This window comes from Ooceraea biroi, chromosome 9 (genome assembly GCF_003672135.1).
Source record: "Ooceraea biroi isolate clonal line C1 chromosome 9, Obir_v5.4, whole genome shotgun sequence".
Lineage (NCBI taxonomy): Eukaryota > Metazoa > Arthropoda > Insecta > Hymenoptera > Formicidae > Ooceraea > Ooceraea biroi.
This window is the reverse complement of record NC_039514.1, coordinates 11,985,193-12,000,705: the sequence shown is the minus strand read 5'-3', so window position 1 is coordinate 12,000,705 and position 15,513 is coordinate 11,985,193. Positions and strand designations below refer to the sequence as shown.

Below are 15,513 nucleotides of genomic sequence, written 5' to 3'. Positions count from 1 at the left end.
GCTCAGCCGAGAGAACGGTATTTCCTGTGATCTCCGCCGCGGGGGAATCCACGTGATTTCTTTCGAAACGGAACGGAGTATCCGCAATGCCATCGATTATCCGGACCTATATCGGTGACGACGATAAACCAGACCGCGCCACATTCGAAGGCGATAAAGCTTTATCGTTCATTAAGAAAAACGAGTGGCGCCGCTGCGAATTACAGTTATCTCGATTGAGATCTGGAGCCGCGAATAAATGTCGCGACACACTGCAACCCCCATAAGTCAACTCGAACAAGGATTCATGAGCACTGAGTTAACACTTGAATTATTCAATTAATTTCAAGCTCGTGATAATGTTAATTTTTTTCTTAGATTAATATATATTATATAAATAATATTTTCTTTTGGACTCATTCAGTATTTCTAGAAGTTAGTGAATCACGTCCACTTAAATGATTAAAACCGTTATCCATTCTGCAAGAGTGACGTGGCAGTCTAAATGTTAATGCCCGGTAATGAATTCGTGTGACACATACACGTGCGTGCGCTTGTTCGCACGCGTCGAATGCAATTTCGCATTGACGCGTTAACGATGCTCACACGACGAACCCCCGCGCGTTCCCACTGCGTGAACGCCGATAATACTCGTCCTTCGGATATTTCTTTTCTATCGCGCCCATAAAATGAAATATTTATCAAAGCACTGAATATAGCGCCACCGATTAGCACGATGCTTCTAGGACGTTGATAAAGCGCAACCACGGCGTACAATAAATAAATTTTAACTATACATGATACGATAATATTGTATGGTCTGCGACTTGCATTGCGTTTACGCCTTTCCTGTCTAAATCGCCGAGTGAGGTCGGAAATAATTTATTCAATTCGTTTTATGTGCGACAAGGTTTCGAAAAATGCATATTTTCACGCATGTAACGATTAACGTAGAGATATAGAAACCAATTTGGAAAGAAAGAGAGAAAGAAAGAGAAAAATAGGGAGTGTATTATTGTATATAAAAAGAACGACAACTTTGATGAAATTGATGATACCAGATAGAGGACTTTATAGATGAGTTTTTCATCAAATCCGACAATTTTGCAGACGTACGTAAAACAGCGTCGTAAAGATAAGAAGTTCTACTTTTATTTGAAGATTAAAAGTTTTTAAGATGCGTTAAAAGTCACATCGAACGCCAATTAAATGGCTTTTTATGGCTTCCGAATGTCACTTGACAAGAATTTACACGCGAAACATCTACACGAAAGTGTCTGACGTATAAAATCCTCTATTTTTACTAGAGGTTTTACAGTCCCACAAGGAGAACAGTGTTCACGTGACTTGAAAATAATTAAGCCGACGTATGTGTCAATCTTCTCTATCGACAAACCTTTTTATCGCTGTTTTGTCTAAATGTGTCCGTATCATTGCGAGATTTTTGCTTGCGAGGAAGGACGAATCGAAAACCAATAAATATACTGACAGAGACAGACTGTGAGAGATCTAATGGCCTAGGAAAGCTGACGGAAAACTCAGACTACGGGAATAGTTCCGTCGTTATTTCGGTAATACATCATCCGTTCTGCCCATGACAGTAGTGGCGGCAATATCGATCGTACGGAGTCTAATGGTGTCGAGCAAGAACATGCGCCCACGTATGGGGAATCATACCGCGTTACAGCGTAGCCACAGGATAATGGAGTTCGGATATCTCAGGGGTCCTCCTAATCCGGAGCCACCAGCGATACGTTGGTTCTTCAGCAGTTCGGAATGCCTTTTTCCATGTCTGTAGAAAACCTCCAAGGATCTGTAACAGATTCGACAAAATCTTTACCAGTTCCGCTATAGAGATGCGATTTCTTAGTACGCAATCCGATTTAACTTTCGTACGAAGTAAACCGAACGACGATATCGTTGATTCAGGTGGAAGAACGTATTGAGGAAGCTCTCATTCTGATTGTTCCATTTTTGCAATCGAGAGCTTTTTACGATTTTAGTAAAGAGAAAATATTGAAATTGATATTTATACTGCTATTATGCTACGATTGTAACGTAGCGAATTTTAAATGCAAATTATACAAATACAAAAACGCGTTATTCAAAGTCACCGAGAGAACGAGCCGATCTTACGAGCTCGTAAAATCGCGCCGCGCCTTCGTAAACTTGTCGCCCGCGGAAACGCTAATAACTCTATTTAATTTCGCTCTTAGGCGCACGGTATACTAAACTGCGCGATTTAAGAGCTCGGCGTGTCGCTCCCATCGCCAGACCGAAGCGCTTTTTGAAATTAACAACTCTCCTAGATCGGATGCCTAAATTCATTCGAGATCAAACTCGCGCCCCGCAGATTTATATCGTCCGACGAATGATCGCGTGGAAACATTATGCGATTTCAAGATACGTCCATCGTGAATTACCGCGGACCGTTGTCTTACTCAACAGCACGCCGGACTGGACTATTAAAACCTCGTTTGTCAAACAGACACCGAAGCAGTCACTTCGCCTTCTTAATTAGCAAACATCGTTGTATGCTCCATAATGATGTATTACACGCACGTATCATGATTCTCTTATCTCGATGCTAATATACACAGCATCATGTTGTCAATAATTATTGCCTCGTGGGCTACTTGAATAACATATTCTTTGGAATATATTACAAGTTTATTTTATTTATATATTATACATGTATAATATATATTATTATATATTAGGGGTGTGATTTAGTTTTGAGGGTTTTTTTTGCTCAAAAACGCATGTATTTAAATATGATAATGAATGAATACCTTAATCAAAATATTTTCCTTCCTTTTCTATCACTTTTTCCCATCTTTCTGGCAAGAGATGGATTCCACCACGATAAAATCACTCTTCTTTTCAGTTGATCCATTCGTCGACGAATTTTCGCACTTCTTCGAAATTATCAAAGTGTGTATCCTCTAAAGCGTGTTGCATCCACCGGAACAAATAATAATCGCATGGAGCAATGTCCGGAGAATACGCGGGGTGCGGTAAGACTTGTCATTCAAGCTCTAATAGTGTTTGTTTCACTGATAACGCAACGTGAGGTCGAGCGTTGTCACGAAGAAGAATCACTTTCCGTCGTTTACTCGCAATTGCTGGTCGTTTTTGGTCCAATGCTTGCTTCAACTTGTACAATTGGTGTCGATAACGATCAGCCGTGACAGTCTCATGCGGATTTAACAGCTCATAGTACACTATCCCACCAAATACGGAGCATTACTTTTGAACCGTGAATATTGCGTCTCGGAGTGGATGTTGATGGTTCGCCTGGATCCACCCATGATTTTCTGCGTTTCGGATTATCAAAATAGATCCACTTTTCATCCCCAGTAACAATCCGAGACAAAAGACTCTTCTTTTTTTGCCTGGCGATCAACGAAATGCAAATGTTCAACCGGTTCGCAATGGCACTTTCCGATAATTCATGTCGAACCCATTTCCCTTCTTTCTGAATTTTTCCCATTTCATGTAAATGTTTGGTAACTGTTGTGCGATCATTTAATGCTCTGGCAAGTTCTGAAGTGGATTGTGCTGGATTTTCGTGCAATAATGCTTGCAAATCTGCATTTTCAAGCTTTCTTGGTTGTCCCGAGCGTTCTTTGTCCTTCACATCAGTATGACCACTTTTAAAGCGTCTAAACCAGTATTCACACGTCTTAATTGATGGGGCAGAATCACCACAAGTTTCCACAAGAATTCTATAACCGTCAGCCGCAGTTTTCTTTTGATTAAAAAACAAAAGCAACGCATGTCGAAAATGCTAAAGAGCTTTCGGAAGTTGCATTTTTACGATGATATAAACACGACTGTTATTGCATCTATTGCTATAATGCTACTAAATGTCATGGATAATGTCAAGACTGTAAGAAACAACAGTTATCGGAAACAGCTATTGGAACAAACTGACACTACAGCCATCTGTTGCAAAACCCTCAAAACTAAATCACACTCCTAATATTATACATATTAAGAGAAATGTATGTAACGAGTTTTACGTTCGATACAAACTAATTAATATGCTGTCAAGGCGATTTCAATCTCGAGGTTTCCGTTATTGTCCTCATCGCGCATCCACAGCATGACAACCGCTACTTAGTCGAGCTCAAGTATGACAAAAGAACCATTCGTCGATTGATCCGTCGCGATCGAACTCGAGGATTTCCTCGAGTGACGAGATAATAGAGCGGAGAAGACAGTTAATGAAAGCGGACGCGCGATGGTGTGTGACAAATTTCTGACAAGTGCTGCCGCGTGTATAAATACACGCGCCGGCCTACGATGGAAACGAAAGTGTTGTCTAGAAGCCGGGCCGGGCCGGGGCGATCTCTGGAATTAACGGATCGTCCCGACGCGACGTCCCTGATCGACGACGAGGGTCGCCTAATTCCGTGATCGGAGGAGTCATCGTTGTCGTCGCTCTCTCGTCGCCGAGAAAACGGATACCACGACGCACGGAAGCCGGCCAAAATGGTCTAAAAGCTGACTTGAACTCTGGAGCGAACTCGTGTCCACGACGACATCGTGTCTGAAAGTCGCTTTCTATTTCCGGGACGATGGTCGTCGTCTTGTTGCAACGCGTGCCGAACGCGAGAGGCGCGGCAGCAAAAGGGCGAGAAAAAGAAGATGAAAATTAGGTACTCGAACGATTCTCGGAGGAAATGTGGTGCGGCGTTTACGAGGTAAACGACCGAGCGTCTCTGGCGAAATTTATTGACCTAGGCTAAGCCACGAAGTGTAGATGTAGCGTGCGCGAGCAGACACGAGCAGACGTGAGCAGACGGTGCAGGCGTTTGCGGACTTAATCGCGATCAGTGGGGAATTATCAGCGAACTGGCGTCTTTAATCTCGACGCCGGAAAATATCGTTGTTCCGTTCCTTCCCGCTTTCGGTCAGTTAACTCCAACACCGGATGGGTCGATAAACGTGCAGCTTGTCGAGCTGCACTTCCACAGGGAAATATACAGTTACGGAACATGATGCCTCACTATGCTAATGCCGTGGAAAGCGTTCTCGTCACGCGCGTAGGATTCCTTCGCACGGGACGACTCGAAGTTGTCCGGTGACTTCGCTGCTTCGACTTGCACAGCTTGCATGCCTCGGATGTCTGAAGCTGGTACATGAATCTGCCAAAGGATTTCGATGCAGCGCGTTAAAAGCAGTTGTTACGATGCAAAATGAGGTCATCTGCAGATGACAGCGTTCAACTTCTCGCGCAAAAATGCAGAATGGACGTTCGACGTCGCTTGAAATTATGTAAGCGCGATGTGGCACTGCATGTTACGCGTTCCTGACGAATTGCCATTCAAGGCGTCCGCCTTTATTCAAGATATGCGTAAAATGTCGATTATGATAAGTCAAGTTATATATAAGAAAGAGCACCGGAAAGCAACCACGGTAGCTGTAAAAATTACATAAAATGTAATAAATATATATATATATATATTTATTACATTTTATGTAATTGTATGTAATTTAAAAAAAAATTACATAAAGGAGAATCCCCTATTATGAGATATGCTCCTAATATGAGATAATGGAGTTTCTGCTAAACTAGTGAGCACTATCTGTTAATTCCACCATAAACTTATTACTCTTGGTGTAAAATGTAATTAGTGAAAAATTCATTGTTCGTTATTGCGTTTAGCCTTTGCAAGAAAAGGTTTGTGAAATTGTGAACATGTCAAAGAAACTTGAGGTAAGTCTTTAAACCTTGTTTATTACATAATAAAGAAATGGTTGGCAATAAATTCAGTATGCAATGATAGAGTAGAATCGTAGTAACAGGAAAATACGCGATTTGTTGAATTGCTTAATTGTAGAGGTTAGATTTCATGATCGCGGAACCGCTAGGCGTGTGGCTCGTATAATGAGATATTCAGGGTACTCTTAATATGAGATAATTATTGCTCAAATATGAAGATTATGTAGTGTAATAAAAAGAAAGAAAATACTACGTTAAGGTTAAAGAAAAGTTAATACGAATTTATATTACGAATTTTTGTGTATTTAATTTTTATAGAATCTGACTATGGAGGTTAGAGAAACGAGGAAGCGTTGATGGAATCGTGAAGATTTGGCGAAGGCTGTGGCAGCAGTATTTTTATAAAAATATCTAATAAAGTTTTTTACTTGCAATACTGATGTATTTTGCACTTTTAACACCGATTTCTCAAGGTATCTTATAATAGGAGCACACTTTCGCGATCTTGCGTAAAGCTCTTTTTTCGAATTTTTTTAATTTTCAGAAAAAATAATATTTAAATTAGATTTTTCATTTCACCAACCTAAAGCTTATTAAATTCTCTTCAAGATAACGTATTACATTTTTACATTCTGCCTATAGATTTCCTTACATTCGGCAAAATCGATATGGTATCTCATAATCGGGGACTTTCCTCTATGTAATTTTAAATATATATATAATGAGAAAGCGTAAACCCATTTCTTTAATTAAAAATTTTGCAGGGGCATGCGATCCAAAGTACGACCAACAGATATTTGAGAGGTTCGAGGACGAAGGACGTGCTAATTCCATTCTCAGAATTTACGCAAAATGGTCGAGTTCACTTGTCCGAGGTCCTGACCGCCTAAACATCCGGCGATAATTAATCCGACGGCTTTCGTCGGGCAGTCACGATTATCGGGTCAAAGCCCACCCACCCACGTATCAGCATGGGCCAATGTCACGTCTAATGGCGCAGTTGCTAAAATAATGTCGTCGTGTTTCAGTGGTACGCGGACCTCTCGCATCAAGCAATCGGCGTTACGACATGGAAACGTTGCTCTTTCTTTCTCTTTCTCTCTCTCCCTCTGTCTATATATCGGCGCGATCGACAAGTCGTAAATATTCCTCCCGACATGCAGTGGACGTAATTCACGATAATTAACGAGGCGGTATAACTCGGGATGCTCTCTCGTTACGTAACGGAATGATACGTCTCTCGTCTCGATATTTATGAACCATTGAATAGCTATTGACGTTCCTTGTCGCGCCTTAGAACGATTGTGATACCACTTTTTATATCAGTATAAACATCAGGAACATATAAACGAAACAGTATAAACATTACATTCATGATAATCACAATGTAGGATAATCGTCAAGCTCGAAAGGCACTTGAGTTCTTGTTTAATATTCACAGGTCTTCCTTGGGTCACGTTAGCTATTTCAATCATATAATCAATATATGTATTATCTCAATATTTTATGCTTAGTTTTATGCAAGTATTAATACAGATATATCAAGATTTTGAAGGGTGAAATTCCATTTCCTGAATTTCCTTCAAATTTCTATAACAACTTAATGCTGTTTTCGCCATCAACGTAATAACATTTTACTGAAACTTTTTGAAATCTATTCTACACTTAAATATCAATAAAAAACAATTCAATTTTAATTATTACATAACAACGATTAATTATTATTCATGCATCGAATCGTGCGCCGCGACTGCAGTTATCTCCATTTAATTATTTGGCGCACAGCTGATGCACTCTCAGTGATCATTGAAGCGAGAAGCTGTGAAGCGGAGTCGTCCTGCCGGTCGTGCGGAACACTACCTTCTGATGCCTTCTCGAAGAGACGTCCTCGCTAAGTACAAGATTCCGGTTACGACGTCTGAGGAGGAACGCGCGAACATTGGTTCATCGCCAAATTATCGAAGCGGATTGTCAGTCCAATCTGTGCCGCATGCACGCATACGGAGAGTCGCTCAAGGACAGATACTCGCGACGAGATTCTCGTTAAATAATCTCCGCTTTAATTAAGCTGGTCCATTGCGAAACGTCGATACCGGTATCGCGACGTCCGTGACTCTATCGTTGATATTCGCTCCGTATCGCACTGCTGCCCGGAGATTTCGTGTTTCATGGAAGTTTAAGGAGACTTAACGCTGTTACGGGATGCGCTGCAACGCGCCACATTAAAATTTAAAACCCGACTCTGCAGCATCTCGCGAAGAAACCCTGAGTGCGTTCGTGATTTCCTCTTTCAAGCCTTTAAAATACACGCTCAAAATCACGGCGAAAGTGAAAAAGCGTCTGGTGAAACGATTTTAATATACTCGTAGAGTTCTAAACTCAAAATCTGGATTGACTAAATCATTACAAACGGTTCGGCAAAAATAGAGTGACATTCGGCAAATTTCTGAATAAACCTATAGGCATAAAATACAATACATAATATGTACATAAACAAAAATTTTATACATACATAAAATTTCAAAAATTGCAATAATTTGGCGTAATACGCAGAGACGATCACGGCGAGAGGTATCGCGAAAGAACTGAAATGAGAATCCGCCGAGCTATCCCGTTCCAGTTCCGATTCGCCGTTTCTTACGGGGGCCGCAAATCGTCCGGTATCGATTGTGCAATTCTCGAACGCGCGTAATCGACGGGAACTGGAAAAGATGGCGAGCGGCGAATAGAGAAGGCGACTTTCTCCCCAGGACAAGTCAATTTAAAGACACCTCGTGGCGCGTCACTCCCACGACACGCGATTCCGCACATCTCTCTCTCTCTCTCTCTCTCGATGGTTACTTTGTTATTGCGAGCGAAAGCCGTCAATTTGAACCTTCTTTTGCGAATGACTGTCCCTCGTATTGGTACCGTCTTCGGTACCGTATCCGATGTGCTTCTTCTTCCTCGTAAAATTCGTTATTATCCTCATTATCTTCGTTGACGCGCTTACGAGCGAGAACGATCCCCGCAATCGGGACAGAGAACGAAGAGAAATCGTAAGTCAAATTTTACGACGAGCTTGTCCTTCCGCGTCCCAGTGCCAGAATGGAACCGGTTGATCCAATTCCAATGCGGTATTGCTCATGCATCGAGAATAGCGGCAATCATTCGCGTCCGTGACAATATCCGCGTGCCACCGGAGCGGACAGGCGCGCGCCCTCGAGTAACACTGGCATGTCATTGCCTTCATCGTCATCATCATCATCATCATTATCGTCGCCTTTATCATCGTCAAGCAATCCGCGAGCAGATCGATCGCCACCCGTGCAGAAAATTGTTAGGGCCTAATATGAAAGTAAAGGCCCCTATAAGGAATAAATAGGGATGTCCTAAAAAGGGATGCCCTATCATTGCCACATCGTGGCCCGATTAGATATTATATTTTTTATTATTTCCTTATAAGGTCCCGAAAAAATATTTGTTACATACCATTCTAGGGCCATATCAATATTGAGGAAAATTAATCGGGTCCTACTTAGGACCCTATAAATTTTTTTACACGGGCAGCTCGGCGTCCGATTCGCGCGGATCTAGCGCGTCTAGGTCTCGCTGAGCTCGCAGTATTACCTCGCACAAAGCGTATTTAGGCCGGCGGAATGGGGTCAGCGTGTAAATCCAGCGATAACGAGCGTCGACGAGAGTGCGGCTCGAGCTGGCGCGCGCGATTCGTTATGTCGTGTACTTTCCCCTACGTTTAGATTTCTCGTGGCCGTCCGCCCGCCACATCGCTCGCGCTCGCGAGGAGGTATAATGCGGTTAAGCGCGAAATATGCAAGGAGAACGTACACGCGGCCGCCGGAGATAATGCGAGATTAGAATTTTACGAGCCGTTCTGCGCGGCAAAAGGCCACTTTCCACTCGCATTTTCGTTCGCAGGCGAGCCGCGCTGCCGCCATAAATCCTGCCAGCATGCCGGCCAGCTCGGGGTACCTACAGAGAGCACCGAGGTCCCCCGATAATCGCGCGAGGTAAAAAAGATAGTGATGTTTCCGCTACTAGAGCCGCGCGATTTCTCCGTGCACCTCGCACCGAAACGTTAACGCGAGCGACAAAATCTGATGCACCCTTATCTCTTCACGAAAGCATTGCACCAGAAGCCACTCATGCGTCACGAAAAATCAGACACTTCGAACAGAACGAAGAATTGCGCGTTTATCGAGAATGCAGCGTCTTGCTCGATATGGAATTCGCGGGGAGACGAAGGAGCATTTCATCTCTCGCGGCGGCGCATTTCGCCGAAAAAAGATCTCGCCGTAGTAGTAGTCCAGTCCAAGTGGCAATGACAGGAGTACCTGCCTGCTTGGCCAAGGTTGTGCCAAGACTGAGGAAGAGAAAAGGGAACAAGAATGGAGAGAGAGAGGAAGAGAAAGGGAGAGTCGCGGGTAAAATCTATCTCTCGGAGCGAGGAGTAGTCCTGGAGCGGTGCCAAAGGGAAAGAGAGAGAGACGTTAGTCATCCCGCAGGAGTCAGCCTCGCGGTGGACTCAAGTAGGAAGAAGCGAAGAGCGGTAAAGGCGCGACTGCGACCGTCGGCTAATAAAAGACAGGCGTAACGTAATTCCACCCGCGCTCCAATAATAGTGCCGTCGTTTAAGCGGCGCTCTCGTCGTCGGCGTTCCCGTGCAGGCACCCGGGACTATTCTCATCGTCGAACGCTGGCGATTATTCGGGAAACCGGCGAGCCACGAGCGTCGGCGCACGTGAGAAGACAGGAAAGCCAAAAGAGAGCTTCGGGAGAGTTAAATGATAAAATTAGGCGATCGCGAAATCCCAAATTAATAGTTAATTAAAAAAAGTCAATTAACCACCGATTGCGCGGTATTGCGATGGCCTATTTGTCAAGAAAAATTGATCTCGTATAGAACAATTTCACGTTACACAAATTTCTTAAGCGATAGTTTTCTTACTTGTTTCGAGCTTCGATCATCGATGAATATTTTGATTCATTTAATCCATTTTTCGCAGATTTGAAGATTATGAGGAAAGCCACACAACTTCTCTATCGACTTCCGTCAGAATTCATTTGAACGGATCGAAACCATCGCGGTGCTCTCTGATCAGCGCGCGTACTCTACCACGTATGAAGAGTTCGTCTACTTCCGATGCCATCGCCACTTCCAATCATTATCATCGACCGGCAATTCATAGGCAAACAAGGTGTCGGCCACCTGTTCATATTTAGGCATTGGCGCTAATAAATGCCTAGATTAGTGGCCGGGCTCGGAGAGCCTCGGTCTCTCATTCTTTTCTCGAGGTAGGTCGATACATTCACTTAGAATCCACGCCGGTCAACGCGGTATGGTGTGAACACGGGTGTTTAGCGTTTCCTCTTCTTGCAGCGCACGCAGCGCGAACAGACCAGGAGAAGAAAAACGGGTACGGCGAAGGAAGAGTTATCGGGCACGAACAAACGTAAGCGTAAAACTCATGGGGCCCTCTAGCACCGAGGTACGGGACGCAGGAAGCAGTTCGTGCGCGCGATAGCAGAATAATTGTTTTTCTGCATCAACGCGAAAGTCAGCGCGCGGGATGATAAAATACGTCTAATAAGCTGTATATCGAAACGCTGGCAGCGTGCATTATCGTGTGCGCGGCGATCGAATCGATCCGCCACGCGGCAATAAACTCGTTATCCATTACGGTTAAGGGTAAAGGTAAACGTAATGAAGATAAAGTACATAATAAATATAGTGCGCGTCGACGCGGAAATACGACGACGTGGTGGCCAGTGATGCGAATTTTCGTGAACGATTGCAAACAGAACGTCGATCATCCTGCTCCCCGAATTAAGGGGGGAGCCTGCTTTAGAACGCTGAAAATAAGGTATATTTTACGAATTGTTTTTGGAGAAACTATACAGCGGATCATTATAAAACTTTTATGCATTTATTAGTACGTGTTTAAAGATAAAAAAATTATTTTTTGATTTGAATATATCGCTCGTAGAGGTCGTCCTGGAGAAATCTTAGTGCAGCCGCGTCGCCGGCATTGCAAATTGGTGAGCATTCTCCTGCCTCCGAATTTCGTCTAAACTGAAAAATTGAAATATCTTCTCGTTATTTATGAATTCCCATCGTCGATGAACCAAAGAGAGAAGAAAAAAGTTGAAAAGTGCCAAAATGGTGGAGCTTAGAACACAAAAGTACGATTTTTAGGCAAAGTTTTTGAACTTTTTCATGCAAAAATAATTGTTTAACTTAATGTTTTTATGAATATTAAAGGTTCATCGACGATGGGAATTCATAAATAACGAGAAAATATTTCAATTTTTCAGTTTGGATGAAATTTGGAGGCAGGAGAATGCTCACGAATTTACAATGCCGGCTGCACTAAGATGCCTCCAGGACGACCTCTACAGGCGATATATTCAAATAAAAAAATAATTTTTTTTATCTTTAAACATGTACTAATAAATGCATCAAAGTTTTATAATGATCCGCTGTATAGTTTCTCCAAAAACAATTCGTAAAATATACCTTATTTTCAACGTTCTAAAGTAGGCTCCCCCCTTAATCCGGAAACGAGAGCAACGCGTGTCTGCGACACAAAACACTTCGGCACATGCGAGGCTTGATATGACGCAGTTTCACCGATATTGCATCGCGAATTAACGTAGATACACTCGCACTAAACGCACGCGCGCGCGTGCGTGCAATTCGCGGGATCTCGAAAATAGATTCGTCATTTATAAAATGTGCAGCTCGCGGAACGAATACCGCGAGGATTTGGAATGGCTCGGAGGCTGGCGAGGTGAGAGATTCGAGATACGCCGTTCTTCGCTCACTTGTGCCGCTCGCAAAAGGCAATCCACCGACCCGCGAGATAACTCTCGGAGGAGAGAGAGAGAGAGAAGCGAAGGCGGATCAAAAATCGCGTGTCGAATAAATTAAGCGGACGCGCGATTTGTCATCCGCGACCGCAAGGTTAAACGGTATATGTAAAACGGTCGTGCGGATAAATTCCCCCGGCAACGTTATTTGCCAGGTCTACTTAACGAGCAAATTTACTCGGTCGCTTTATAAATCGCGCTGAATGCTATGTGAATAGCAATTACCGCCATATAAAGGGACTAGCAACGAAAGGCACGAGTGTCGTATATTTTGCTGGGAAATACTTTCGAGGCGAGGTAACGCAAGCGGGAATGCGCGTACAGTTTCCGACGCAAAGTTCCCCGTACCTCCTATGAAACAGCGATGTTTTTTCTCTCTCTCTCTCTCCTAACATCGCCGTATTTTTGCGTAATTTTCCGCCGATACCGGCTTGCTGTGATTAATCCGCTGAAAATCGCCGGCTGGATATTCGCGCTGGCGAATGCGCCGGGTCTCTTTATAATAGGCGAAACATGAGTTGGTTTGAAATGCCGGATCTCGTCGGATCTACAATATGAATATTTAAAACGATGGCACGTAATGGTGCAAAATAGAATTCCACAGAATGCTGAATAGTGGAGAGGCTGTCACCTTAATCATCTTCTTCCTCCTGGACCGTGCCTGAAAAGGTGAAACACGTGACATCCGCGCGACATAATACTGACGCACACGTACATTCACGTGTATTTGGCGATACCAGCATAAATGAATTGTCTCGCAGCGAATTTAAATGGACCAGAAATAGAACGTATGTACATTGGCTAACTGGGATTATTGGAATTATTTCACCGGAGGTACTTGAAAGTCCGGTTTTGTGGGTCAGCCACGGAGTGCACACTCGATACGCATGCTTAGTCACGCTAAGCGGCTACCGAAAATGTTGATTTCATTTAATAATGAGCTGACGCAATTCACAATCGACAGGCGTATCCAACATAGAATCTCGGATTTATGACGGAATGATTTAATCCGTGATACTCATCGCTCTCGGAGTCCACTTGTTGCTATCTGACGTTTATGAAACCGACAATCGTGCCCGATTAATAATCAAAAGTATCGATAACGCGCCGTGCTTTTATTATTTAATTAATAATAACAGTATCGCTCGGGAAAATTTGGAAACTGTATATGCAGTGTCCTCATACATTTTCAACGATCTTCCGATGTACGCACAGCACTGTTTTCTTATAATCGCAATAAGAGCGTCGATAATTAAAAGTGTAATTATAATACGCTGAAATATTCTTCCATTTATTTAAATCCAGAAAGAATTGAGCAACATATTATAGTATTTATGTTACGCATACTTTGTCGAAGCAATGATGTAAATCAACGTATACATATTATTATGAATATACGTACGATATTAATATATAATATAAAAAATACGTAACCATGAAGGCACGCGGCAAGCGGAAGAAAATATTCACGATTCTCGCAGCTGCGCAGCCATGGAAAGCGAATTTCGCGATAATAAAGTGTAAACGTTAATCAAGAGGAGTTTCGCTTTTTTTAATGATCACGACATTGGACCGCCCAGAAATTTAATTACAGGATACGATTGCGTCCTTCGTTGCGCGCTATCGAACATTACCCACTAATAAGGCGATACAAAATTACCAAATCAATCGTGGTGTGTGTGAAGCTGGTGTATCATTTCGCGGAAAATCATTAATTATTGAGAGTTCTGGCTCCTTTTTTAATAGTTCTAGAGTTCCTGATAGGTTAAACACATAGTTCTGGCCATTAAAGCGAAAAAATCGCATAGCGCAAAGTGAGACGCCAACTTCACACAGCGTCTCACTTTGTTCTGCGACAGTTTCCACCATAATTTCGGCTAGATTTTAAAAGATCTACAGTTCTACATGAGTTCTAGAAAGAGTTCTAGCGAAAAAAATTTTTTTTCATCTTTTTATAATTATTAAAGCTAAAAAATGTTTAAGGGAATGACGACTGATTAATTTCAGAGAGTTCTGTGCTTTATGAAATATTTCTCGTGCAGTTCTGAACATATTTAACCATTTTCCAAAGAGTTCTGAATGCAAACATTAACAATTATTTAATAAAAAATTTTTATCGTCCGAGAAAACGTATCTACGGAGATATATGTGAGACGCTGGTCGATTTTCGAGAGTTCTGTGAAGATTAAAATATTTCTCGTATAGTTCTGAACGTATTTAAGCGTATTCCAAAGAGTTCTGACCGCAAACATTAACAATTATTTAATAAAACATTTTTATCGTCCGAGAAAGACGTATCTACGGAGATATATAGTATAGTTCGTGACATGTACAATGTCTTTCCAAAGAGTTCTGATAGGAACAACGATTAGAAAATGTTTGAAAAAATTATTTCGCCCAAAGAGTGGACGTTTTCGACTTTACCAGTGAGACGCTGGTTGATTTTCGAGAGTTCTGCTTATTCTAAAACAGTTCTCGTATAGTTCCGGACATGTGCAATGCCTTTCCAAAGAGTTCTGATAGGAACAACGATTAGAAAATTTTTTTAAAACTTATTTCGCCCAAAGAGTGGACGTTTTCGACTTTACCAGTGAGACGCTGGCCGAAATGTTGGAGTTCTGGCTTTCCTAAAATACTTTTATAGTTCCGCACGTACTTACGATTTTCCTACAGAGTGCTATGTATGAGAGGTGCATAGAACTCTTTAGGAAATTCATAAGTACCTTCGGAACTATACGAAAAATATTTTAGGAAGCCAGAACTCCGACAGTTCGGCCAGCGTCTCACCCTTTTCTGTCTTAAAATGCACTTTTCGAGCAGTTTTAATTTTTTTTTAAATTGTACAATGTCGCTGGTGCATAGCACTCTTTAGGAAATTCATAATTACGTGTGGAACTATACGAATAGTATTTTAGGAAAGCCAGAACTCCGAC

General features: G+C 42.4%; 1 protein-coding gene across 2 annotated transcripts in view; it reads right to left on the bottom strand.

Moving 5' to 3' along the window:
• Positions 1 to 15,513, bottom strand: part of LOC105279513 (tRNA dimethylallyltransferase) — a 134,687-nt gene that overhangs the window by 42,718 nt on the left and 76,456 nt on the right. For both annotated transcript variants that reach the window (XM_011339345.2, XM_026972777.1), the window contains exon 4: positions 1,657 to 1,792. In XM_011339345.2, coding sequence (XP_011337647.2) covers positions 1,657 to 1,792 — 136 coding nt within the window. The remainder of the gene's footprint in view (positions 1 to 1,656; positions 1,793 to 15,513) is intronic.